Raw genomic sequence first — 25648 nt, forward strand, 5'->3', positions numbered from 1 at the left:
ATGAGCCACCAATACTCACTCTCCATTAGCTTTTTCACTCAAGGATGGTGTTCTATAACTTGAGCTACAGTTTCACTTCGGTTTTTGTTTTTGTTTTTGGCCAGTCCTGAGACTTGAATGCAGGGCTTGGGTACTGTCCCTCAGCCTCTCTGGGCTCAAAGCTAGTGCTCTACCATTTGAGCCACAGCACCGCTTCCAGCCTTTTCTGTTTATGTGGTACTGAGGAATTGAACCCAGGGCTTCATGCATGCTAGGCAAGCACTCTACCACTAAGCCACATTCCCTGTCTCTCACTTCTAGATTTTTCTTGGTTAATTGGAGATGAATCTTATAGACTTTCTGCCCAGGCTAGATTCTACCTGAGATCTTTAGATTTCAGCTTCCTGAGTAGCTAGAATTAGGGGTGTGAACCGTCCTTGCCCAGCCAAGTATTTAAGAAAAAATTTTGTGCCTATTCTGGGGCTTGAACTCAGGGCCTGGGCCCTGTCCCTGAGTCCCTGGCACCCAACTCACCCCAATTTGTATTGGTACAATGTGATAGCAATCATTTTTTATTATCAACTGGTTTGACTGGCTCAAGAGATTTTTGGACAGCTTTTCTGGACAGCCCTTAACTTTTTTTTTTGTTGCTCGTGGGGCTTGAACCTCTGGGCCTGGGTACTTACTGTCCCTGATCTCTTCAGCTCAAGGCTAGCGCTCTACCACTTTGAGCCACAGTGCCACTTCTGGTTTTCTGGTGATTAATTGGAGATAAGAGTTTCAGGACTTTCTTACCTGGACTGGCTTCAAACTGTAATCCTCAGATCTCAGCCTCCTTGAGTAGCTAGGATTACAGGTGTGATCCACCAGCACCTTGGCTTCCCTAACATTTTGTCAATTTTCTCCCTAATATTTTCTGAAATGTTGTTACTTATTTATAAAAACCTACCAATAGGTGGCAATATAACATACTGAAAAAAATGTATATTTAAATGTTATATAACAACACTTTTGTTTGTCTTATCTCCTAAACTACCACTTATTTTGAAAGCCTTTTTTCCTTTTTACTGTAAAGTTGGTCTGTTGAGGTTTTCTGATTAAGTTTAGTAGAAAGGATGTTCTGAAGTTTTTTTTTGAACTTTTGAGTTCTTAATCTCTTGTTCTTTCTTTTTTCTCTGTCTGTACTCTACTTTGTTTTTTTTTTTTTTGTCAGTTGTTGGCTCGAACTCAAGGCCTGGATGCTGTCCCTGAACTTTTTTGCTCAAGGCTAGCACTCTACTACTTTGAGCCACAGCACCACTTCTAGCTTTTTCTGAGTAGCTTAGTGGAGATATAAGAGTCCTAGGGACTTTCCTGCTTAGGCTGGCTTGAACCATGATCCTCATATCTCAGCTTTTCTGAGTTAGGATTACAGGTGCGTGCCACTAGCTCCTTGCTCTCCCTGTATACTTGTTCAAAGATGTAATTTTGTAAAGTAGTGATAGATATCATACCGTATTAAAATACCATCTTAATAGGTTGTTTTTATCAGTCTTTAACTTTGAACAGAGTAAGTCTGTCCCTTACCCTCTTTTCCTCTCTTCCCTTTCCTTACTTCCCTCCCAAGTCCATGTCCTTCATCCCTTTTTTCTTTTATCCCTTTCTCCTTCCCTCCCATTTTACCTTCTAGGGTCTTGTGCATGCTAAGCCTTTTAGCTTTTATCCTCAGCTTCCTCTAAGTCCCTTTTTCTTCTCTCCAGAGCTTCATGGCTGTTCTTGTCTCTACTATTCCTATAAAATGATTTCTAAGTATTTTCAAACCCTATTTACCTCAGTTTTATGTTGATATTTAGGGACGCAGTTTTCTGGAAAGTATATTTCCAAGATACACGAAACATTCCTTTTCTCCATTTGAGACAGTCTTGTTATTTTACCCCTACTGTCTTTAAACTCCTGGACCCAACCAATTCTCCTGTCCCAGCTTCTGCCATTGCTGAAATTACAGGTGTACAGCAACATACTAGCTGAAGCACTAAAATTTTTTCATTTAATTTATTTTTTGCCAGTCCTGGGGCTTGAACTCAGGGCCTGAGCACTGTCCTTGAGCTTATTTTGCTCAAGGCTAGCACTCTACCACTTGAGCCACAGTGCTACTTCTGGCCTTTTCTGCTTATGTGGTACTGAGGAATTGAACCCAGGGCTTCATGCATGCTAGGCAAGCACTCTACCTCTAGGGCACATTCTCAGCCCCTTTTATATATTTTTCCAGAAGCTTTTGTGTTACAACATTTTGGGTTATTTATAGCACTTGCCTCTTCCTTGTGTTTACTAATTCACTAGAATGACTTGAATATCTCAGAAAAAGCCTTTATGCTCATTACATTTTATTAGAGTGAAAGAAAGCAGATGAAAATCAGCAACAAGAGAAGGTCCAGGTAGGGACCTAGTGTGATCCACCTGCCTATGGAGTCATTCAGCTAGCTTCCTCTAGCAGTGATGTGTACAGGTTGCATAGATGATTGCTCGCTGAGATAGCTCACTTTGGACTTGTCATGCAATGTAGATAGGTTTGACCACCCATGTGGCTTATCTTAGTCTTCAATTTTGGTTTTTTTTTTTTTTCTTGGTGTGTGTGTGTGTGTGTGTGTGTGTGTGTCTGTCTGTCTGTCTGTCTGTCTGTCTGTGTGTGTCTGTGTGTGTGTCTGTGTGTCTGTGTGTCTGTGTCTGTGTCTGTGTCTTTTGTAGGGCTTGAACTCAGGCCCTTAGTACTGTCCCTGAGCCTCTTTGTGCTCAAGACTACTGTTCTTCCACTGTACCACTTCTGGTCTTTGAGTGGTTAATTGGAGGTAAGAGTCTCACAGGGACTTTTCTGCCTGGGCTGGCTTTGAACTGTGATCCTCAGATCTCAGCCTCCTGAGTAGCTACGATTATAGGCGTTAGCTACCGGTGCCAGCAAGTCTTCAGTTCTTGAAGAGATGAAAAGATTCCATGACATAAGTGCCCCTCCCCAATAATGTTATTGCCACAAACTATCATAGTGTTCCAAAGCCACCAGGTTCACAAAATACTCTGGACATTAAAAACAGACTTTGCCTTGGGCAAAGTTAATCCTTTAAGACATATTTACACATATAGACATATGAAGTCAACCTATTTGAGGTGGTTTTTATTTTTACTTAGCCTCGATGAATTCTACAAAGGGATTTTGCTCTGATGTGTCCATGATATACATACAGTGTACCTTGATCAAACTCATCCCATTGGCCACTCTTGCTCATCCTTTCTCCTTTTTGCAAAGCATTCTCAACAAGATTTGTTATTCCATTTTCATATGTGTACATAAAGTAATTAGACCATATTCAGTCTCCTTTACTGTGTCCATTTTCTCCTCCACTAGTACCCACACCCAACAAGACCAGACAGGTTTCACCTCTCATATTAATTTTTGTCAGAGTGCATGTTGTTAAAAAGGACCTCACCATGGTATTTCACATTTCATGCATGCATATACTGTATTTTAATCAGATGGATCATATATCATCTGTATGTCTGAATAATACACTGTGTGTCTGTGGTATATGTATATACACAAAACATGTTCTTCATCTATTCAATAGTTGTAGGTTATCTCAGCTGTTTCCATAGCTTAAATGTTGTCAATAGTGCTGCAATAAACATGAGTGTGTAAGTGCTTTTATTGTATCCTTTGTACAAGTGATATTTCTGGCTTGTATGGTAGTTCTATTTTTAGCTTAGTATTTTTTTTTTTTGCCGGTCCCAGGGCTTGAACTCAGGGCCTGGATGCTGTCCCTGAGTCTCTTTGTGCTCAAGGGTAGCACTCTACCACTTGAGCCACAGTGTCACTTCTGGCTTTTAAAAAAGTTTTATTTATTTTTTTGTGTTCATGTGATACCAAGCAATTGAACCCAGGGCCTCATGCATGCTAGGAAACCACCCTACCACAAGGCCACATTCCTTGCCCCTATTTTTAGTTTTTTGAGATGTCTCCATACTTACTTTCAAAGTGGTTTCACTAGTTTACATTCTGAGGTGATCATTTAAAAATGAGATCATGGGGCTGGGGATATGGCCTAGTGGCAAGAGTGCTTGCCTCGTATACATGAGGTCCTGGGTTCGATTCCCCAGCACCACATATACAGAAAATGGCCAGAAGTGGCGCTGTGGCTCAAGTGGCAGAGTGCTAGCCTTGAACAAGAAGAAGCCAGGGACAGTGCTCAGGCCCTGAGTCCAAGCCCCAGGAATGGCAAAAAACAAAAAAAAAAAAAAAAACCCAAAAACAGAAAAAAATGAGATCATAGTGTAAAATCTTGCAGTCATGAGGTTGGGTAGATTTTAGATGTATCATAACAAGTTTTCAATTTCATGATAGTAAGAAAATGATATACATTCAATAGAACTTCTCCTAGTAGAAAACTTTTTGGGATTGAAACAATGCCTACTCTTTTAATATAGAGTTTAGTTTTAGAAAATACATAAGAAATATTTCCTACTATTTTGGTGATCTTGTTTGAGTAATTTCTATTATTTGTTCTGTCATACTGAAGAAGTTACTTCAGAAAATCATGCAGGTGAAATTTTTCTTAATGTGTGACCTAGAGAAAGCAGTTTGACAGCTGCTATTGTTGAGATCAATATTTAATGTGTGTATGTTAACCAGCAAGGAAAGCAAGGAAATTGTGTAGGATACTTAAGCAAAATACATATATGAGGTGTTTTGTTAGCACACCTTTGAAAGTTCCCTTTTTTGTTAAATATTGTTGAAGTTTTATTAATGATACACTTTTGTTATAAGCATAACTCTTTTGAAGGGGGCTTTAGCACAGTAGACTAGATACCATAACTACCTCTTCCATCCAGGCTGGGGCAGGTGTCATTTCAACTCAACAGAAGACCTATGATTGGTATAAACACTTTCATTTACATAATGTTCTGTATGATGACTGGTGCAAACAAAAGGGACCGTTGTGATTGGTGAAGATACCCTTATCCCTGCCTTCTGACTATATAAATAGGCTTCTCTACCATCTTGTGAGCTGGGAGATACTTTCCTTGCTGCCAGCCTTGTTTTACAACAAAAGGTTCTAATAAAGACTTTCTCTGGTGTGCTTGCCCATTTTTGTTGAGATGGGAAAAGGAAAAGCAGTAGAGGCAAGGAGTAATCTGCCCTGGCTGCAGGAATTTCTTGGGAGTGTCACTCTCAGCTGTGAGGACTGAGAAAAGGATAAGTGTTCTCTCCATCTGCTCATACCAATGGGGGGGGGGGGGGCGGAACAGTTGTTTTACTTTTATTAAGATTTCCCACCATTTAGTGTTAGTTCCTTTTAAGTTATATTGGAATATTGCATGCCATTCTGTGATTGTTTATATATTTTTTCTTATAATGTAGTTTTTGAAATTTGTCTTTTCATATATATATATAGCTATTGTTTTCACTAATAATTTTAACTTGATCTGCTAATGAGAAAATATTGTCTCTGCAGATATACATTTTTTTGCCAGTCCTGGGGCTCAAACTCAGGGCCTGAGCACTGTCCTTGGCTTCTTTTTGCTACCTTTTGAGCCACAGCACCACTTACAGCTTTTGCTTTTATGTAGTGCTGAGGAATCTAACTCAGGGCTTTGTGCATGCTAGGCAAGCATTCTACCACTAAGCTACTTTCCTATCCCTCTGCAGATATTTTAATTCTAAAAGTTGTAATAAGGAATATATAATAAATGCTCTTAATTCTAAAGATAATTATTTTTAGCAAATATCCCAAATCTGGGGAATCTTCTTTAAACTTTCATTTTTATGATTATCTTTAAGTAGTTGTACAAAGGAGTTCCCATTTAACAAAGCAGTTTATGAAATGAATACAAGATATATCTTGATCAATGTCACACCTTTCAACATTCTCATCCCTGCCTCCCTTACCCACTCCTTCCCTTACTCTTAATTTTGTAGGATATAAACTGTAGGAATACACTGGATTGTTCCCTGCATTTTCTCCCTATTTTCTTCATTTGTCTACCCCTTTTCCTTCCACTTCACCACACTACTTTAGAGTACCCACTTCTTGGTGTTGTGTTTTGCTGAACTTTGATTTTGGCCTTCTAGGTAAATAGATTATTTGACATCTCCCTTGACTTTGTGTATTTAGGTTAATACATTTGTATGTACTTGCATACCACCCAACATATTTTCTTTAGTTTGTAAGCTAAACAATAAATTTAGTTTCTACATTTAACATAATTTTTTCCAAGCCTTTCTATAAGCATATATTAATTGCACAAACAGATTTTTATTGTGATTTCTATACATAGTATAGTGTATTTTGATCAAATTCAGCCCATATTGCTCTTTCTTCCTTCCTTTTTTTTTTTTTTTTTGTCGTGTGGCTTGAACTCTAGGGGCCTGGGCACTGTCCCTGAGCTCTTCAGCTCTACCACTTGAGCCACAGCACCACTTCTGGTTTTCTGGTGATTAATTGGAGAGAAGAGTCTCACAGACTTTCCTGCCTGGGCTGACTTTGAACTGTGATTCTCACGTCTCAGCCTCCTGAGTAGGTAGCTTTATAGGCATGAGCCACTGGTGCCCAGTTCATATTGCTCTTTCTTATCGTCAACATTTTATTCTTGCCCATTTTTGTATATATACTCAAGACCTTAAGTACTACTTAATAGAAGTATTTTACTACTGTATAGTTGAGATAAAAACCAACAGCATATTAGTACCATAATAGTGAAATATTACATCAGGTATCTTGATTATAATGATAATAATGTTGTTTTATCTTAAAAGGCAAGCTCTGTGAAAAGACTTTGTTTATTTACATTGATTACATTTTCAGTTTTATCATATTTGAATTGTGTTGTTTTGTACATTTATATAGGCCCTGACTTCGTTGTTTGTGATGAAGGCCATATTCTTAAAAATGAAGCATCTGCTGTTTCCAAAGCTATGAATTCCATACGATCAAGGAGAAGGATTGTTTTAACAGGAACTCCGCTTCAAAACAACCTGATTGAGTGTGAGTTAATACATATAGTTATGCTATTGACTGTTGCTGCTGCTGTGTTAGATATGTTTTTGCAGCTTTTATCATCTGCCTTTCATGTGCTCAACATAGTCCCTAACCATGATCTGTGTTGGTCCATCTAGGGCAATGTGAAACAGTATCATACTTTTCAAGTGATGTACTTTATAATATGAGCAGTAAACCAGAGTGAAGATATGTACCATTTTGATTGTTCAGATATAAATAGGGATATGGAAATAGTTAACCAGGATTGGAAAGTTGTGATGAATGGTTATAATTACTTAGTAGATATTGTAAGGTTGTAGGTTAGTTGGTGGAGCCGTAACTATTAAGAAATACAAAAGATATGTCAAACATCTAGGAAGCTGGAGAAGGGAGGAGCCATGTGCTGAGATTAAGTATCCACAGGAAGTAACTTGTTTATTTCTTTCATTTTCCTGTGGGTGGTAATGCTAAAGAACTACAGGGAGATTGGTTATCACATAACAATTGAAATTTCCCAGTGTAAGTTGCCACTTTCAAAATTTCCCTTTTTATTTGTTCATTTGCCTCTTTTCTGTTCTGTTATACTTTTATAGAAATGCCATTTCACATTCTGATGCTAATTAGTATAGGGCAATGATAACACTCCAGGCTTCTGAAGCTAAATCAATTAATGCAAATTGTGGTTTAGTAGTTCATCATCTTTTTGCATTTTTCTATTCATTATCTGTTTTCTTCACAAGATACTCTTGCTGGCCATAACAAAATCATGACTAGATTTATAGACGACTTGCTTTTCTATGTCATATATTTTGATTAGTGATTTAGAATAAAATGTCCTTAAATGATCTTTAAAAATAACATTCATGGGCTGGGAATGTGGCTTAGTGGTAGAGTGTTTGCCTAGCATGTATGAAGCCCTGGGTTCAATTCCCCAGTACCACATAAATACCACATAAACAGAAAAAAGCCAGAAGTGGCATTGTAGCTCAAGTGGTAGAGTGCTAGCCTTGAGTAAAAGCAGCTCAGGGACAGTGCCCAGGCCCTGAGTTCAAGCCCCAGGCCTGGCAAAAAATGTTTAAAGATGAATTTTATTTTAAGTTCTTACGTGTCATGTAAATAATTCAGAGCTGGGTAGGACTTAGAAGCAGTGTTTTCACTTAGCTTGATTTTTTCCCCCTTTAAGCTTAATTTTTGTATTTCTGTGGGATGTGCTTTTGCTGTGAACAATTCATTGGGGAGTTTTTGAGTCTTTTAAGATATCATTAATGTTACTAAGGAATGAATGTCTTTTTTTTCTTTAGATCATTGCATGGTTAACTTTATCAAGGAAAATTTGCTTGGATCCATTAAGGAGTTCAGAAATAGATTCATAAATCCAATCCAAAATGGTCAGTGCGCAGATTCTACCATGGTAGATGTCAGAGTGATGAAAAAACGTGCTCATATCCTCTATGAGATGTTAGCTGGCTGTGTTCAGGTATGGACAGTCTTGAAGCATACAATGTTCTTACTAGTGTTGGATTCTCAAAATATTTTCTCTGAGTTTAAACCTTATAATTATTTTTGTCCTCTATACTTTTTCATTGTCTTCACAGATGTATTTAGCATTGTGTTTTGAAAAATTATAGTGAGAAGTATAGAGCAGAGTTGACTGGTTCATTGATTCATTTGCTAAGTGTGAAGCCTCATATTTTATTGATGATTACATTCTTTGTAAGACAGGGAGTCCCTGTAGATGGCACAGTTGTTATGATTATGATAGTCCTGCACTAGGAGCTTTCTCAAGTGGTAAAGGACTGACTAGCATGCTTGAAGCTGGATTCAATTGCTGGTACAGTTCCACCCCTTCCCCAACAATAAAAAAAGGAAGAAGAAAAAAGAGATAACAAAATGAAAAAAAAATCCTTTACAATCACTACTTTTATAGTATTGTATTCTAAACATTACTATTTGAAATATTTGTGGGAGAGTACAGTATGAATTAAGTGAGCAACTATTTGTTTAAGTAATTCTTAAGCAGCATTATTGCACTCAAGTATATTGAAAAAGCTGGGTTTGATGGTACATGCCCATAATCATAGCATTCTGGAGGGTGGAACTAGAAACTTAAGAGTTCAAGGCCATTGTGAGGCTGTTTTACAAACAAGGACAAACACCAAGTATATACACAACAACTAGGGAAAGGCTAATACAGACTTTCAATGAATCTGTAGTATTGAGTAGGTTTGTAGAAAGTGAGCCATCAGTCAGATTCCCACTTCTCTTCAGACACTAGACATTAATGACAGCTACAAAGATGTTTCACACTGAGACACCCTATGCTTTTGGATGGCACTACTGCCATCATTCATGACAAAACCATCCTGTATAGTTTAGTTAGTTACATGTACTAGAAAGTACTTGGTGTCTTTCTTTTTGCTGGTACTAAGGTTTGAACTCAAGGCCTAGAGCTCACTTGGCTTGCTTGCTGTACTACTTGAACCATGCCTCCATTCTGGCGTTTTGCTGGTTAATTGGAGATGGAGTCTCTTAGACTTTGTGTGAACCCCCATTGCCAGAATTTTTTTAGGGGAAGGATAACTAGGATTTGAACTCCAGGCACTCATCAACTCTAGCCATTTCCTATTTTCTACCCTCCACCTTCTGAGCCCTTGGTGTTTATATTTAGTTACTCTCAATAGCCCAGACAGTGTATTTCTATGTTTAGACTATGCTTTAAATATTAAATACAATGCCCAAGTGCATTTTATTCTTTTGTTTTCTACCTCTATAATTAAATGGTTTTAAGAGTATTGTACATGGGGGCTGGGGATATGGCCTAGTGGCAAGAGTGCTTGCCTTGTATACATGAGGTCCTGGGTTCAATTCCCCAACACCACATATACAGAAAACGGCCAGAGGTGGCGCTGTGGCTCAAGTGGCAGAGTGCTAGCCTTGAGCAAAAAGAAGCCAGGGACATTGCTCAGGCCCTGAGTCCAAGCCCCAGGACTGGCCAAAAAGAAAAAAAAAAGAGTATTGTACATGGCTTGTAGTCTTGGAAAATATCCTTCTGAAGTTTTATGTGCTATTGTTTTGTGTATTGCTATATCATACTCGGGTTGATTACTTGAACTGCATTAGGGTTTTTTTTTTTTGTGTGTGTGTATGTGGGGAGGATGATATTTGAGACTGGGTCTCCCTGCGCAGGCCAGGAAGACCTTGAATTCTTATTCTCCTCTCATAGCCTTCTAAGTGGCAGGATTAAAAGCATGTGCCATGTCAGCTGCTGATGGCTCACACCTGTAATCTTAGCTACACAGGCTGCTGAGATCTGAGAATCGCAGTTCGAAGCTAGCCATGGCAGAAAAGTCTGTGAAACTCTTATCTCTAATTAACTACTAGAAAACGGGAAGTGGTAGAGCGCTAGCCTTGAGCAAAAGAGCTCAGGGACAGCACACAGGCTCTGAGTTCAAGCCCATGACTGATCACAAAATGAAAAAAAAATTAAAAAAGCCTGTACCATTACGCCAGCTGTATTAGGCTTTCAATTAATAGGTTTTGCTATACGAATAAACCAATTAAATTTTGCTAGCACTACCTGTTGCATTCTCCCTGTCCTTAGTGATTTTGTTTTTTCTACGTGAGAAAGACCATCTTGGGAATTTGGATTTTGTCATATGACCACTTTAATTTAAGATCTGTTTGGTATACTTCAGTATATCAGTGCATCATATTCTGCAGTCAAAGTACATTAAGCTGAGTATGGTGGTACATGTCTATAGTCCTGGACCTTGGCAGAAGCAGGAAAATTTCAATTTTAAGGCCAGGTATGGTTGTCATTTGAAACACTGCCTCAAACAACAAACTCAGATGCATATAGTGTATTCATAGGTAAGGGATTGTGTGATTTGAGATGGTAAATGTGTTGAAAAATACTTTGTCACTGCATCTTTCTAGTAAGTGAGATAAATTCTTAAAGCAGTTCATTAGCTAATTTTCTTTTTCTTTCTTGTTAATTACAGAGGAAAGATTATACAGCATTAACAAAATTCTTACCTCCAAAACATGAGTATGTGCTGGCTGTGAGAATGACAGCTATTCAGTGCAAGCTTTACCAGTACTACTTAGATCATCTAACAGGTAACCAGCACTGAACTCTTTGCATCTTTATCTGTAGAGTGCCTTCTTGGTCATTTTTTCCATATCATTTTTTGTTTTACGGGTAATATGCATATGCTTAAACATCTTATTTCTGAGAAGGTACTAATATTTTCAAAACAAATTGAAGCATAAACCGGGTCCAATGGAATAATCTTTGCTTTATATGCATGGGGCCTCGGCCATGTAGATCCCAAGTAAATAAAAGCCTTTAATTTGTAAAGAGCTAATGCAGAACAGTTAGGAATGTGGAATAAATCCATGCTAAACTAGCTAAATTAGTCTCTTAGGAAAAGCAGTACATTTTAGAGTACAGTGATAATGTTCTTCAGAAACTTTCTGGGGAAAAGAGGGCTTGAATCCTAGTGTTCTATAGAATTTTTTTTTTCCTATCGTATGAACCAGAATTTGCATCTTCTTCCCTGCTCTGTGGGAAAAAGATTAGGAGTATGATTGTTCTAGTCCAGCCTGGGCAAAAGGAAAAATTCAAAAGATGCATGAATGGTAGTGATTTTTAAAAAATTGTATGTAGTGCTTCATTCCTATAAACCATACTTACAAAGTAATAGAAAAAGACACCAGTAACTAAAAGAGTGAAAGTATTACTACCTACCCTACACAATTAAAAAGAATTAAGCTAGGCACCATGGTTCATACTCATAATTCTAACTTGCTGGTAGGCTGAGTGATAGGGTAATGATTTGAAGCCAGCCTAGGCAATAAAAATTAAAGTTTGTGGTTCCATCTCAACAGAAAAAGGTGAGTGTAGTGTTGTGTACCTGTTTACCACTCTCAGTTATGGTAGGAGGCACAAAACACGAGGATCAGGGTGTAGGTGTGCTTCATAACAAAAAGGATGGCACCATCTCAAAAATAACCAGTGTTACAAAGATCTGCAAACATATCATGCTTCATAGGCTGGCCCTGAGTTCTAATTCTCAGTATTGCTCAAACCAAGAATAATTACAAGAGAGTACTATGAGCAGTTTCGTTCTGAAAATTAGATACCTCACTTTCAGAGCAATGATCTTCATTATACACAGTAGAAATACCTATATTAGGCAGCATAATGCCTGAAGTTTTTTTTTTTGTTTTTTGCCAGTCCTGGGCCTGAGCACTGTCCCTGGATTCTTTTTGCTGAAGGCTAGCACTCTGCCACTTGAGCCACAGCACCACTTCTGGACATTTTCTATATATGTGATACTGAGGGATCAAACCCAGGGCTTCATGTATATGAGGCAAGCACTCTATCACTAGGCCATATTCCCAGCCCTGAAGGTTTTTTTTGAAATGTAATTTTATTGTTATTAAGTTGTTGTACAGAGAGATTACCATTCTTCCTGAATACTTTTAGGTATTTTAGTTTTTGTGTGTGTGCATGTGTGTGCGTGTATGTGCACATGTGCGGGCGCCTTAGTTTTCTGTTATCAAGACTTGCTAATTATTGGTTAACTTACATTGAAACAGGACAGTAGTGCTGTACTATGGTTCAGTGCAAAAACAGGCATTTAGTTTGTTTCACATTCTGTGTTCAATCCCCGTACAGCTCAAAAAGCCCTGAATAGGAAACTATGTTATTACTAAATGCTATTATTTCCTTAAAAAATCTTTTTTTTTTTGGTACTGGTCCTGCATCTTGAACTCAGGGTCTGGCTGCTGTCCCTGAGCTTTTGTGTTCCAGGCTAGTGTTCTACCACTTGAACCACAGTTCTACTTTCAGCCTTTTTTGGTAGTTAATTGGAGATAAGAGTCTCATGGGCTTTCCTGCCCAGGCTAGCTTTGAATAGCAATCCTCAGCTCTGAACCCCCTGAGTAGTTAGGATTATATGTATGAGCCACCAGTGCCCTTTTTAGTCATTGTTTTTGCATTTTATCCCCTTGATAATTTTGTTATACTAATGAAGTCCATATTAATTTCCTTTAACTTTTCCCCCCACTCTCTGTAGTTCATTGCAATATTGTTTTATATGATCAGATGCACCTTTATATTTCTGTCCTGAGTGTATCCTCCTTTGGTCTCACTGTGTGTGAATGCTTAGTGTTCTGTATAATTTTAATTTTGTTTTTATACAAAAATAATCCTGCTAGTGGCTCACGCCTGTAATCCTAACTACTCAGGAGGCTGAGATCTGAGGATTGTGGTTTGAAGCCAGCCTGGGCAGGAAAGTCCCTGGTAGACTCTTATCTCCAATTAACTACTCAAAAACTGGAAGTGGGGCTGGGAATATGGCCTAGTGGTAAAGTGCTCGCCTCGTATACATGAGGCCCTGGGTTCGATTCCTCAGCACCACATAGATATAGAAAAAAAAAAGCCGAAAGTGGTGCTGTGGCTCAAGAGGTAGAGTGCTAGCCTTGAGCAAAAAGAAGCCAGGGACAGTGCTTAGGCCCTGAGTCCACGCCCCAGGACTGGCAACAAAAACAAAACAAAACAAACAAAACCTGGAAGTGGCCCTCAAGTGGTATAGTGCTAGCCTTGGGCACAAAGAGGCTCATGGACAGTGTCTGGGATCTGAGTTCAAGCTCCGCAACCCAGAAAAGAACAACAACAATAATATCCTGTTGAAATTATTCTAGACTGAATTTCCTAGAATAATTACCTTTTGTACATCAAAATCATGACTATATTCAGAAGTACCTTTCTGGAGTTCACATACTTGGAGCAAGTTGCTAAAGGACTATGTGGAGTTAGGATAAATGGGAATTTCTTTTTTTTTTGCCAGTCCTGGGGCTTGGACTCAGGGCCTGAGCACTGTCCCTGGCTTCTTCCCGCTCAAGGCTAGCACTCTGCCACCTGAGCCACAGCGCCCCTTCTGGCCGTTTTCCATATATGTGGTGCTGGGGAATCGAACCGAGAGCTTCATGTGTAGGAGGCAAGTGCTCTTGCCACTAGGCCATATTCCCAGCCCAGGGAATTTCTAATAAGGGATCAGTTATGGAGATTTTGGGCATTCTGGGTCAGAACTAGAGATTGAAGTCAAGGTCCCCCCTGGCTAGGCAAGTGGTTTACCAGTGCAGCCACACCCCCAGGTAACTTTTAAGATCTGGAATAAGCAAATATAATTACATGCTCTTAGGAATCTCAGACTAAAAAGGCATATTAAACAGAAGTTGAATTATGTATACAAGCAACAAATATAGTGGTATTAGTGTTACTCTTGACTTTGTTATCAAAAGAAATTGGAAAGTATTTTTCTATAATGTTTCTCCCAGCATCTCCAAATCACCCTCGTTAATATATCAAAGCTCCAGATGCTCATTGCACCTGTTGCTTGTCTTTACTACTGAATGCATTACAAGTTGTGTGTTTCTGCACCCTATATTTCTGTAAAGTAGGTGTCAAATACAATGCCATTTATTTTATGGGCTTCAAAATCTTTTTTAAGCTAGGTGCTAGTGTCTCATTCTATAATCCTGGATACTCAGGAGGCTGAGGTCTGAGGATTGTGGTTTGAAACCAGCCCAGGCAGGAAAGGCCATGAGATTCTCATTTCCAATCAACTACCCAGAAAATGCCAGAAGTGGTGCTGTGGTTCAAGTGGTAGAGTGCTAACCTTGAGCAGAAGAAGCTCAGTGACAGCCTCTAGGCCTTGAGTTCAAGCCTCACGACCTGCAAAAAAAAAAAAAAGTTCCTTTAAGAAACAAGACAAGCTTTTTACACGCAGAGTCCATGTGATAGCTTAAGGGCAAAACCTGGAATTTAGGAACATGGTTGAAGTGAAGAATTGTGTCTCTTCAAACTGTGCTTTCTTTTGATCAGGTGTAGGAAATAACAATGAAGGTGGCAGAGGAAAGGCAGGTACAAAACTTTTCCAAGATTTTCAGATGTTAAGTCGAATCTGGACTCATCCTTGGTGTTTGCAACTGGACTATATTAGCAAAGAAAATAAGGTGAGCCAGGTATCTCAAGTTATTTAAGTGGTATTTGCTGACAGCTCATTTTTGGCATACTATGTACCTAAAGCAGTTTTTTATTTTATTAACTCATCTTCGTGTATTTTAACTCATTTCTATTTGTCTTAAATATTCTTTTATTGAGCCCATTTAAAAGAAAAACCCTCTTTTACATTGATGTAATTGACTACCTATAGAAATGTTTCTAAAGTAGTTGAGAGTTATATTGTACCTATGACTCATTTTTCTCTCATTAGCATCTTAGTGTAACCATAGTAAAGTATCAAAATTAAGAAAGTCACTTTAGGGCTGGGAATGTGGCTTAGTGGCAAGAGTGATTGCCTAGCATGCATGAAGCCCTGGGTTGGATTCCTCAGCACCACATAAACAGAAAAAGCCAGAAGTGGAGCTGTGGCTCAAGTGGTAGAGTGCTTACTTTGATTAAAAGAAGCTCAGGCACAATGCCCAGGGCCTGAGTTCAACCCTAGGACTGGCAAAAAAGAAAAAAGGAAACTCACTTTAGTACGATAGTAATGTAGTAATATTATAATAGTAACAGGCTTAATGTAGGTTTCATCAGTGTTTTTTCTTTCATCTTTTTCCTGTTGTCTAGTCCCATCTATCATGTCTCCATTATTTTCTGCAAGCTGTGGTAATTCCTTAGTCCTTCCATTTGTCATGTCACTATACTTATCCTTAAAGGAAATTAAAAATCAGTGTACATCTTCGGTATATGTTGAAATGAAGTTACTATTTTCTTTGTCTTTTTTCCTCTTAGGGATATTTTGATGAAGATAGTATGGATGAATTCATAGCTTCGGATTCTGATGAAACTTCCATGAGCCTAAGCTCTGATGAGTATTCCAAGTAAATCAAGTGCTGTTTGTGTTCTGTTTTCTCACACTTAAGACATTTCTTTGCTAATCTTCATCTGGTATTTTGCTTTTTATCTTTATTATGCATTCCTCATGTTTGGATTTTTCTCTTTTCAGAAAAAAGAAAGCAAAGGGGAAGAAGGGAAAGAAAGACAGTAGCTCAAGTGGCAGTGGCAGTGACAATGATGTTGAAGTGATCAAGGTCTGGAATTCTCGGTCACGGGGTGGTGGGGAAGGAAATCTGGATGACACCGGAAACAACCCCTCTGGATCTTTAAAGCCAGAAGAAAGTGAGTCTTGTGTCTGTTGCCGCTCATGAGGAACATTCATTTAGATGTCATGTCTCAGTGCTTTCCTCTCAGTCATGTATTATCTGTCCTCACTGGTTGACTCAAAGGGATTTCTTGAGATATGAGGGTCAGAGTTATAATAGCTATCTGATAATGTTTCATTATAGTTTTTCTGGTATTTGGGAGGACAAATATTTATTTACATGTATATGCCACAACCCAATTATTATTCAATATGTTTAATCTTAAGTGGGCTTGAAATTTTTTTGTGCTTGTACTGTAACTTGAACTCTGAATCTGGGTATTCTTAGATTCCCCCCCACCCCCGCCCAAGGCTAGAGCTTTACCACTTAAGTCACAGTTCCACTTCTGTCTTTTTTTAAATGGTTAATTTAGTCTCATGGACTTTCTACCTGAGCTGGCTTTGAAACATCCTCCTTAGATCTTAGCCTCAGTAGCTAAGTTTACAGGCATGTGCTATCAGCACTAGGCATGTTCTTGCAATTTTGATGGTGTCCCTCATTTTAAAAATGACTGATAGAATGCTAGAGGTGTAGTTAAGTGGTAGAGTGTCAGCTCAGCAAGTGTTCACAAAACCCTGAGTGTGAGCCCAAAATAGAATAAATAAAATAAAAGATAGAACTGGGATTCAGACCAAGATGCATGTGTCAAGTTGCAAGCCACCATCATATTTCTATAACCAGAAACCTTTCAGGTAAGGAAGTGTGATTGTACTTATTTTATATATTGAATCTAATTTTAATCTCTTAGACATTTTCTTTTCTCATTTTGGATAATGTAGTTTGTCTATGTTTTGTTTCCTTGTATTATGTACAGTGTCACCTGTTTTTCCCTCTCTTGTGTATGAAAGTGAAAAGTCTGTGATTGAACTCTGCCGTGGCTTAACTTGCCTTTGCACATATGTGTATGGAGTGATCAGTGCTGAGCTTCTTGTCTTGCCCAGGCCTGACTGACTAGATGGAAAAGATTTCCAAAACCGAGAACAAATATAACACCATTTGATATTTCAAACATGGGAAGAGAGAATCATGTGATGGTTCTGAGGACTTGGCATTTAAGAGTTATAAAACAAAGCAGTTACCCATGTGTGAGCAGAAAAGAAACAGGCCTGGGGGATCTGAGATCTGCTGTTGATCCAATTGAGTGATTCTTTGGTAAACATTTCTCTCTTCAGTACCTCTAAGGAGTAGGCAGGTGGCAGCCTAGCCACAAACCCTGGCTTCTCCATAAAATGGAAGGAGTTGGGAAAATTAAACTAACAAATTTCCCTCCTCATTCTTTTTCCCTTATATTCCATAAAGGCAGTTTATCATCAGTGTTTATCTTCTGATTAGATTTAAAGAATATTGGCCTTTTCTGGGTGCCAGTATTGGGGCTTGCACTCAGGGCTTGGGAACAATCCTTTAGCTTTTTCACTCTACCACTCGGGCTGTAGCTTCACTTCTGGATTTTAGGTGGCTAACTGAGGATAATCTAGTTATCTCTAGCCTGCCAAGGCTGGCTTTGAATCAATGTCCTTGAATCTTAGCTCCCTAAGTGCCTAGGATTACAGATGTGAGACACCAGTGTCCAGCTAAAGAATATCTTGATAATATGAAAATGGAAAGTGATTATAGTTTAAGAGGAAATTCATATTATTGCTTCCCTCAGTTTACATTTGTTATCATTACATCTTATCATTACAAATCATTTATGTGTTTCTGGGACTAATTTTCTACAAATATTGTTATTGAGGTTTCTCCTAAATTCTGGTTGAGAAGGGGAGTTGATCACGTGATGCAATTTCCAGTGCTATGAATAGGTTGTATAGAAACATTGGCTGATGTTGGGGGTGGGGAAGGTCTGTTGCAGTTGGATTACTTCAAGAAATGAGTGGCCTCTTTCATGTTTCCTTGTGTTCTATAAAAATATCACACTTTCCACATATACGATAATTAGAATGGGTTGCATAGCACTAAGGAAGAGCTTAGAAGGCTTTCTGGTGTGAGTCAGAGCTATACTTCCACATTTGGCTCTTTGGTGATTAATGGATGATAAGAGTCTCACAGACTTTCCTGCCAAGTCTGGCTTCAAATTGTGATCCTTAGAACTCAGTCTCCTGAGTAGCTAGGATGATAGATATGAGCCACTGGTGCAGGGTTAAGAAAGCCAAACGTTTTATTGTGTGTGTGTGTGTGTGTGTGTGTGTGTGTTTGAACTCAGGGCCTGAAGCTTGCTAGATCAAGCTTGCTATGCCTCTAGGCCTTATACATGCTGGTTACTTTTGAGATAAAGGTTTTCTTTCTGCCTGGTTGCAAGGCTGATCCACCTATGCTTAAATGATTGAACATGATTGGACACTTATCAGGGCAGTCTTTGTTTGTGTTTTCCAGAATTCTAGTGGTAAGAACAGTGAATACTTCCTGCCCCCAGAAAGCTTGGGCTGAGTCATGTTTTCTCTCTTCCGCTTTCTACCCACCCCCTTCCCCACTATTTCTTGGAGTACATCTTGGGGGACGGATCCTCTTAGGCCTGGGGGGTGGGCTCCATCTCTCAGCATTTCTCAGTGCCACAGTTCTAGTTCCAAGATATGTCTCATACTTGAATTTTCTTAGAGCCTATTTTTGTCACTACTATTGGCATTGATGCCAACCTTCACTTCTTCATGCTTGTCTCTCAGTGTAGAGCTCTTTTCTTCTGGAGTGGGATGGGGTGCGATGGTGGTGGCGATGGTATGTGTCCTTTTTCCTCTCTCCCTAGATTGGTATATTCTGTTTCTTTTGGTCTTGTTATGTTAATTATTTACCCTATGTTTTCTTTATTTAGGTAAAACTGCATCAGCTTCTAATCCAAGCAGCCCAGCTCCAGACTGGTACAAAGATTTTGTTACAGATGCTGATGCTGAGATTTTAGAGCATTCTGGGAAAATGGTACTTCTCTTTGAAATTCTTCGAATGGCAGAGGAAATTGGGGATAAAGTGTAAGTTTTTTTCCCCTGTACTTATTACTGTGTTGATGAACCTGTTCATTTTCTGTTATTTCAGCGATTTCTTTTGTAATTTCTGATTGTTATTGCACTTCCTCTGCGGCACACAGCTGAAAGTGCTGGCTAGGTGGTATTTTCAGTGCTCTTTACATTTTGAGCTGTCTTCCCTTGGACAGAATCGTTGGCTCATGCATCTAGTTGAGATTTATTGAAAATGTGCTTTTTCAGTCCCTGGTTAGTGTGGCTTCTAACCGGTCACTGTACTGAGATTTTTCTTCCCTACAGTTACTTGTGAATACTGAATCCCTAGACTTAATGAATAAATCTCAGACTTTATCTGTTTTATGAGTCTGTCTTTATCATATTTGTTTAGCCATCCTCTTTTCTGTCTCTCTCCTACCATCCCACCCATCAGATCACTAGCCCAAACCATTATCAAAGCTTTAAACCAGACTTGCCATATAAATTTTTACAGAATCTCAACATCTGATTAGGAAAGATTTTTAAACATGCCCGATGCTTTGAGTAATTAACATAAAGCTAAAAAAATAATCTTTTATCTTTCTTTATTTTGCTCTTTTAAAATTTAATTTTATTGTAAGGTGATGTGCAGAGGGGTTACAGTTACATATATGTTAAGGTACTGAGTATATTTCTTGTCAAACTTGTTACCTTCCCCCTCATTTTTCTCCCACCTTAGTATTTTGTCTTAAAGGAAGAGCTCTAATTTACCAATCCGGATACAGGCAAACTGTCTGTTACATCCCATACCACCTTTTAATATACTTGGTTCTCAGCCCATTCTAATGTACCTGATGGCTTAGGTCTTTGTACCAGATCAGTAAGCTTGCTTAAAGACACAGTCTATTTTTATTTATTTTTTTCTTATTTCTTTTTTCTTTTGAGGGAAGCAGTCCTGGGGCTTGAACTTAGGGTCTGGGTGCTATCTCTGAGCCTTTTCACTCAAGGATAGTGTTCTCCCAGCTTTTTGGTGCTTAATTTGAGATGGAGATAAGAGTCACTGGGATTTGTATATCTGCACTGGCTTCAAACTGAGATCCCTGAGTAGCTAGGATTACAGGTGTGAGTCACCTGCACCTAGCTTTTTATTTGTTTTTAGTCACTACAACTGGCACCTGTTCAGTGCTTACTAATTTTTTTTAGTGAGCCACTTTGTCTTTATACATTTATTTTGTGGTACTGGAGTTCACACTCAGGGGCTCACGTTTGCTTGGCTGGCACTCTACAGCCCTAATTGCCACTTTATACAGAAACCAATACTTTCAGGTAAAGTATGATGTTTTCCTAATTTTTTAAACTTTCTTTTTTTTAAAGATAGGATCTCACTATATTTCCTAGGCTGTCCTTGAACTTGCAATACTCATGGCTTTGCTTCTTGAGTGCTGGGATTACAGGCATGCACAACCATGCCTAGCTTATTGCTTCAAAATCGAGTATTAATAATTGAGATAGGCTATATTTTGGAGTAGGGCAATAAAATTTGATAGATTAAGGCCAATAAGGAAAGAATAGTCTAAAGAATGACTCCTAGACTTCCAGCAGATATGACTTGTAGATTATGATGCTATTTGCCAAAATAGACAAAATTAGAGAACTAGTTTTTTGTTTGTTTGAGTTTTTGGGTTTGTCCGTGCCTCTTTGTGTGTGTGTGTGTGTGTGTGTGTGTGTGTGTGTGTGTGTGTGTGTGCGCGTGTGTGCATGCATGCCAGTACCAGAGCCCCATGCTCTTACAGGGCTAGTTTTGCTTACATCAGGCTGGTGCCTTGGTAATTGAGCCACACCTTCTTTTAGGCATTTTACTGCTTAATTGGAGAAGGAATTTTCTGGACTTTTCTGCCCTGGCTGGCTTTGAATTGAGATCTTTAGATCTCAGCTTCCTAAGTAGCTAGGATTATAGACATGAGCCATCAGTGTCTGGCTTTCATTTTTTAATGTAATTTTACATTTCTTCGTGTTTTAATTTAAAAAGTGTTGCTGACTGCAGGAAATAGCCAGGAACTTAGTAACTGAATTGAATTCTTACTAATGTTTACATTTTATCTGCATTTCCATCCATGTAGTCTCACATAGAAGTGCCTTTTCATTGTCTAAGTGATATTGCTTCATGGTAAACCTAATCAACTAAGTCTCTTTCTATACAACTTTCTTTCAAATCAGATTCCCCATTCTTTTTTTTTTCTGTCTGTCATGGGGCTTGAACTCAGGGCCTGGGCTCTTTTACTCAAGGCCCTGATTTCAAGCGTTCTACCACTTTGAGTCACAGCTCCACTTCTCAGATTCCCCCATTCTATATTTATGAAATTGGTCTTTTAAGCCCAAATGTACATTTGATATTTCACAGGGCTATAGAGAAAGGATTATTTTAGCCAGTGGTGTCCTCTTAAGTATTTAACAGCTGCCCTTAATAATGAAAATAAAGAGAAAAGGCAAGCAATAAAGAAACAACCTGATTTACAACATTTGCTAATTTCCATGATATAAATATTCATTCCATGGCCAATTTCAAGCTATCAACATTATATTAAAGGTGGGAGGGGACTCTAACAATGAACTTTCTTTGTTGGAGGCTAGTTAGAGCCAACTCCACTGCTTTTAGCCTGACCAGTCTATTAATTAATTAATCATTAAACATGGACTAAATTCTTATGGTATTCATGAATTTTATAAGTATTGCTTTGATATTTTCATGTAAATCATTAATAAAACAGATAAAACCAAAATGATTTATGCAGGTATGAGCACAAGCCATCAAGACAATAGATCATCATGTTATCTGCAGCTAGGAGAGATCAGAGGTGACCATTTGTGTATTGCCTTATAATCCTCACAACTCTTTAGCTATTTCCAAGTGATTTAGTTTAATGGTTCCTACACTGCCTTACTTGGTATTCAAAAAGGTCACCTTTCTTCCCTACTTTAAAAGCCCGTATTCCAGATTAATTTCAGTTCGTATTTCTAGGAATTTTAGTTTTCCATGTACAAATTATATCAGGGCATTAAGAATCTGGAAAGATAATGAGACAATTGAGGAGACAAGGCACACTTGAACGTCAGCATTTAAGCTGAGAGTCAGTTCACTTGCTTTTCAGTAATGTAGTAGAGAGAGTAGACTAATAAGGCAGAGCTGAGCTGGAAAGCTGAAGCTGTGGAGTATATATGTGCACATGTGGTTCACTCTAGCAGCTCCAAGCTTTAGTTCATTTTTCACTCTGCTAAATCTGATGCCTTCTAGGTAGAGAGCATTGTAGGATCTTGTAGAATCATAAGCACTTCTCCTATAGTCAGACTTTCAGAACCAAAACAAAACTTAAAGCATGTTGCCACAGGGAGTTTCTTATGTGTTCCTACTTTTTGTCTCTAAGGGAGAGGAGACCCTCACACATTCTCTTTCTAGAATGTTTTCATTTCCAGTATTCAATTATGACCCTTCTTACCAATGAGTTGGAGCTGAGTATTGCTTTTCAAATACCTCTCTGAGCTCCAACAAATAGGTGACCTTAAACACAAAGAAAAGGACCACTGCCTTCTCCCACAAGGCCTAAAGCAACTTGCTCTTATTATTTATTTTAACTTGTCATAAAACTGTATGTAAGCGTATCATTTTTATGGCTAAATAGAACATGAAGATTTTCTCCACGTCTTTTAAATGTTCTGTAGTTTTAAAATTACATCTGTATACTCCCTTTGAATTAATTTTTGTATAAAGCATGAAGCTTAGACCAAAATTTACTTTTTTACATCTGCATATTTGTATAGCTGAGGACAATTGTGAGCAGCCTATCCATGGTTTTTGTTGTTGAATTGCTTTTCCCCTATTGAAAATTATTGAACCATATCAAATGACTGTATGCCAGCATTCTTTTCTGTTCCATTGATCTCTTCCTGTCCCTTCATTGTAAGGACAATGCCTTTATTAAATAGTAAAATCAGGCAGAGTTAAAACTTCTAACCTGTTTTTTTCAAATTTGTTTTGGCTACACTGTGCTTAGCATTCTCAGATGAATTTTACAATCAGCTGTTAATTTCTATAAAATAAATCGAGCTCAGATTTTGGAAATTAGGTTATTAAGTGTTAAGTTTATAAATCAATTTAGGAAGAAGCAAAAACTTTGCTAGGTGAATCTTCTAATGCACAAAACCCCAATCTGTTGCTTTAGACTTGTGTTTAGCCAGTCTCTCATATCTCTGGACTTGATTGAAGATTTCCTTGAATTGGCCAGTCGGGAGAAAACAGAAGATAGAGATAAACCTCTTATTTATAAAGGTGAGTTATAAACACGTTTATATCACAACTTTTTAATATTCAGTTACATATATATATATATATACACACATATATATGGACTCAACATATTAAGTTTTTCCTCTTCCTTATTCACAAAAATCTAATCTTTTTTGTTGTTGTTTTTGTTTTATAGTCTGGGCTAACCTTGAACTTAGAATCTTTCTGCCTCAGCCTCTTGCATGCTGAGATTACAGATGTTCACCGCCACAACATGTTGGTCATTTTAAACTAATTCTTGGGGCTTGCAGCATGAAGAGAATGGGATTCAAATAGTAAAATGGTCCCTGTGGTGAATGAAGTATATTACATCTGTCATCTCATGTAGTTACAGCTAAAATCTATTAGCAATATTTATTAGTAATATTTATTATTGCAATTATAGATTAAATTAACACTTGCTAAAATGTCCTGTACAATTCACCCACTTAAAGTGATTTTAGTGTCTTCACAGATCTATCTATCTATCTATCTATCTATCTATCTATCTATCTATCTATCTATCTATCTATCTGTCTATCTATCTTGCACCACAGATAACTTTTGAACATTTTAATCATTACTAAATAAAGCCAGTTACCTTTAGTTACCACACTGCTGTCCTGTGCCTCAGTTCCATTCCAGTTGAGGACCACAAGTTTATTGGTGTGCCAGTGCTCATTGACTGTTTTACACTACCGTAGAGACGCAGCATGCACATTTCTTGACTAAATTCCTTCATTTCATAGTCCTTTCAATGTGAATCTGTTTGGAGTGTGCTTTTTATGGCCTAATATTCTACTTTGTGGGTGATAACCACATTTTAATTATTCTTTGATTCATTCATTGATAGGTATTTGGCCTGTTTTTGACCTTTTGGCTTTTAGTGTCACCAGAAAATGATGTGAGGCTTTCTCAGCTTCCCAATTTACACACATTATAGGCCTCCTTTATCAATCCCCAACCAATCCTTAGGCAATGGTGCTGGATGGCCAAGGAGGGTGTTACTTGGTCTGAAATATGGTGATGTCTCTGGCTTACCCCAAATCCCTGGAGACTAGGTAAGCTCTAGGGCTTCCTGCTCTTAGATAAGTTTGTAGACTTATTGTCTCTACCCATCCACACCAACTGGCCATCTTTTTTTTTTTTTTTTTTTTTTTTTTACCATTTCAAAGCGGAGAGTAGGTTTAGAGAGCTAGCCCTTATGAATTCTTGATGAATTGGCTTTAGTTGTTAGAAGAGGGTAGTGCTGGGGTTTCAACTTGGCCTTGTGCTCTGGGATAGGCAGCTGCTTTAACCCTTGAGCCATTCCTACAGTCCCTTTTCCTTATTTTGGTTAGTTGTACAATAGTGTCATGTTTCTATGGAGGAGTATCCTCAGATCACCATCCTATCTATAGCCACTTTGTTACTGAGATTACAGGTGTGTACCACCATACCTGGCTCAGAAGTTGAGGTGTCTCTTGCTAGCTTTTTGCCTAGGTTCACCTGAAACTGCAATCTTCCCTATGTGTGCATCTGGAATAGCCGCAACTAAAAGCATGAGACACCAGAAGAATGGGATTTAATTATTGAAATATTTGCTAGAATTCAACAGTGAAGCTAGCTTAGCCTGGAATTTTCCTCTGGGGAATGGTATTAACACATTTTACTATTGTTGACAGAGTAAAATGGCAATTTTCTGAATGGAAGAAAATACTTGCAAATCATTGATCTGATCAGGATTTCATATCAAGAATAATCAACAACAAAAAGGAAATAGCATAATAAAAATGGACAAAAGGCGTGAACAGACATTTATCTAAGAATGCTATGCAAATGGCTACCATCACATTGGAAGATGGTCAGCATCACTAGTTATTAGGAAAATGCAAACTACAGCCACAGTGAGACTCTAGCACACAACTATGAGGGTGGGTTACTATTAAACCAAACATTTCTGGTGAGAATTTCAAGTAATCAGAACCTGTTGTGCAGTGTTGGTAAAAATGTAAAATGGGCATGTTGGTACACACCTGTTAACATCAGCTACTCAGGAGGTAGAGATGGGAGGATAATGGTTTTAGGCCACTGTGAACAACAAGAATAGAATGTGTGAAGGTTTCTAAAAGTTAAATAAAACTTAAGAAGATTCAGCATTATCATTTCTTCATCTATACTCCAAAGAATTTTTTTTTTTTTTTTTTTTTTGGCCAGTCCTGGGC

The 25648-nt window shown here is 38.2% G+C and overlaps 1 protein-coding gene and 1 long non-coding RNA gene across 8 annotated transcripts in view; one reads left to right on the forward strand and one right to left on the reverse strand.

Moving 5' to 3' along the window:
* Atrx (ATRX chromatin remodeler) overlaps positions 1–25648 on the forward strand; it is a 163518-nt gene that overhangs the window by 109218 nt on the left and 28652 nt on the right. For all 7 annotated transcript variants that reach the window (XM_048336717.1, XM_048336718.1, XM_048336720.1 and 4 more), the window contains 8 exons: positions 6852–6989; positions 8285–8460; positions 10985–11102; positions 14878–15008; positions 15790–15878; positions 16004–16176; positions 19003–19156; positions 23341–23447. In XM_048336717.1, the coding sequence (XP_048192674.1) occupies positions 6852–6989; positions 8285–8460; positions 10985–11102; positions 14878–15008; positions 15790–15878; positions 16004–16176; positions 19003–19156; positions 23341–23447 (1086 nt within the window). The remainder of the gene's footprint in view (positions 1–6851; positions 6990–8284; positions 8461–10984; positions 11103–14877; positions 15009–15789; positions 15879–16003; positions 16177–19002; positions 19157–23340; positions 23448–25648) is intronic.
* LOC125344120 lies at positions 12378–25377 on the reverse strand. The gene is made up of 3 exons (XR_007209411.1): positions 25090–25377; positions 24570–24572; positions 12378–12392 (listed from the first exon to the last, which is right to left on the reverse strand). It is a non-coding gene; the product is annotated as an uncharacterized LOC125344120 (long non-coding RNA).

The sequence above is a fragment of the Perognathus longimembris genome, chromosome 28 (assembly GCF_023159225.1).
Source record: "Perognathus longimembris pacificus isolate PPM17 chromosome 28, ASM2315922v1, whole genome shotgun sequence".
NCBI classification, from domain to species: Eukaryota; Metazoa; Chordata; class Mammalia; order Rodentia; family Heteromyidae; genus Perognathus; species Perognathus longimembris.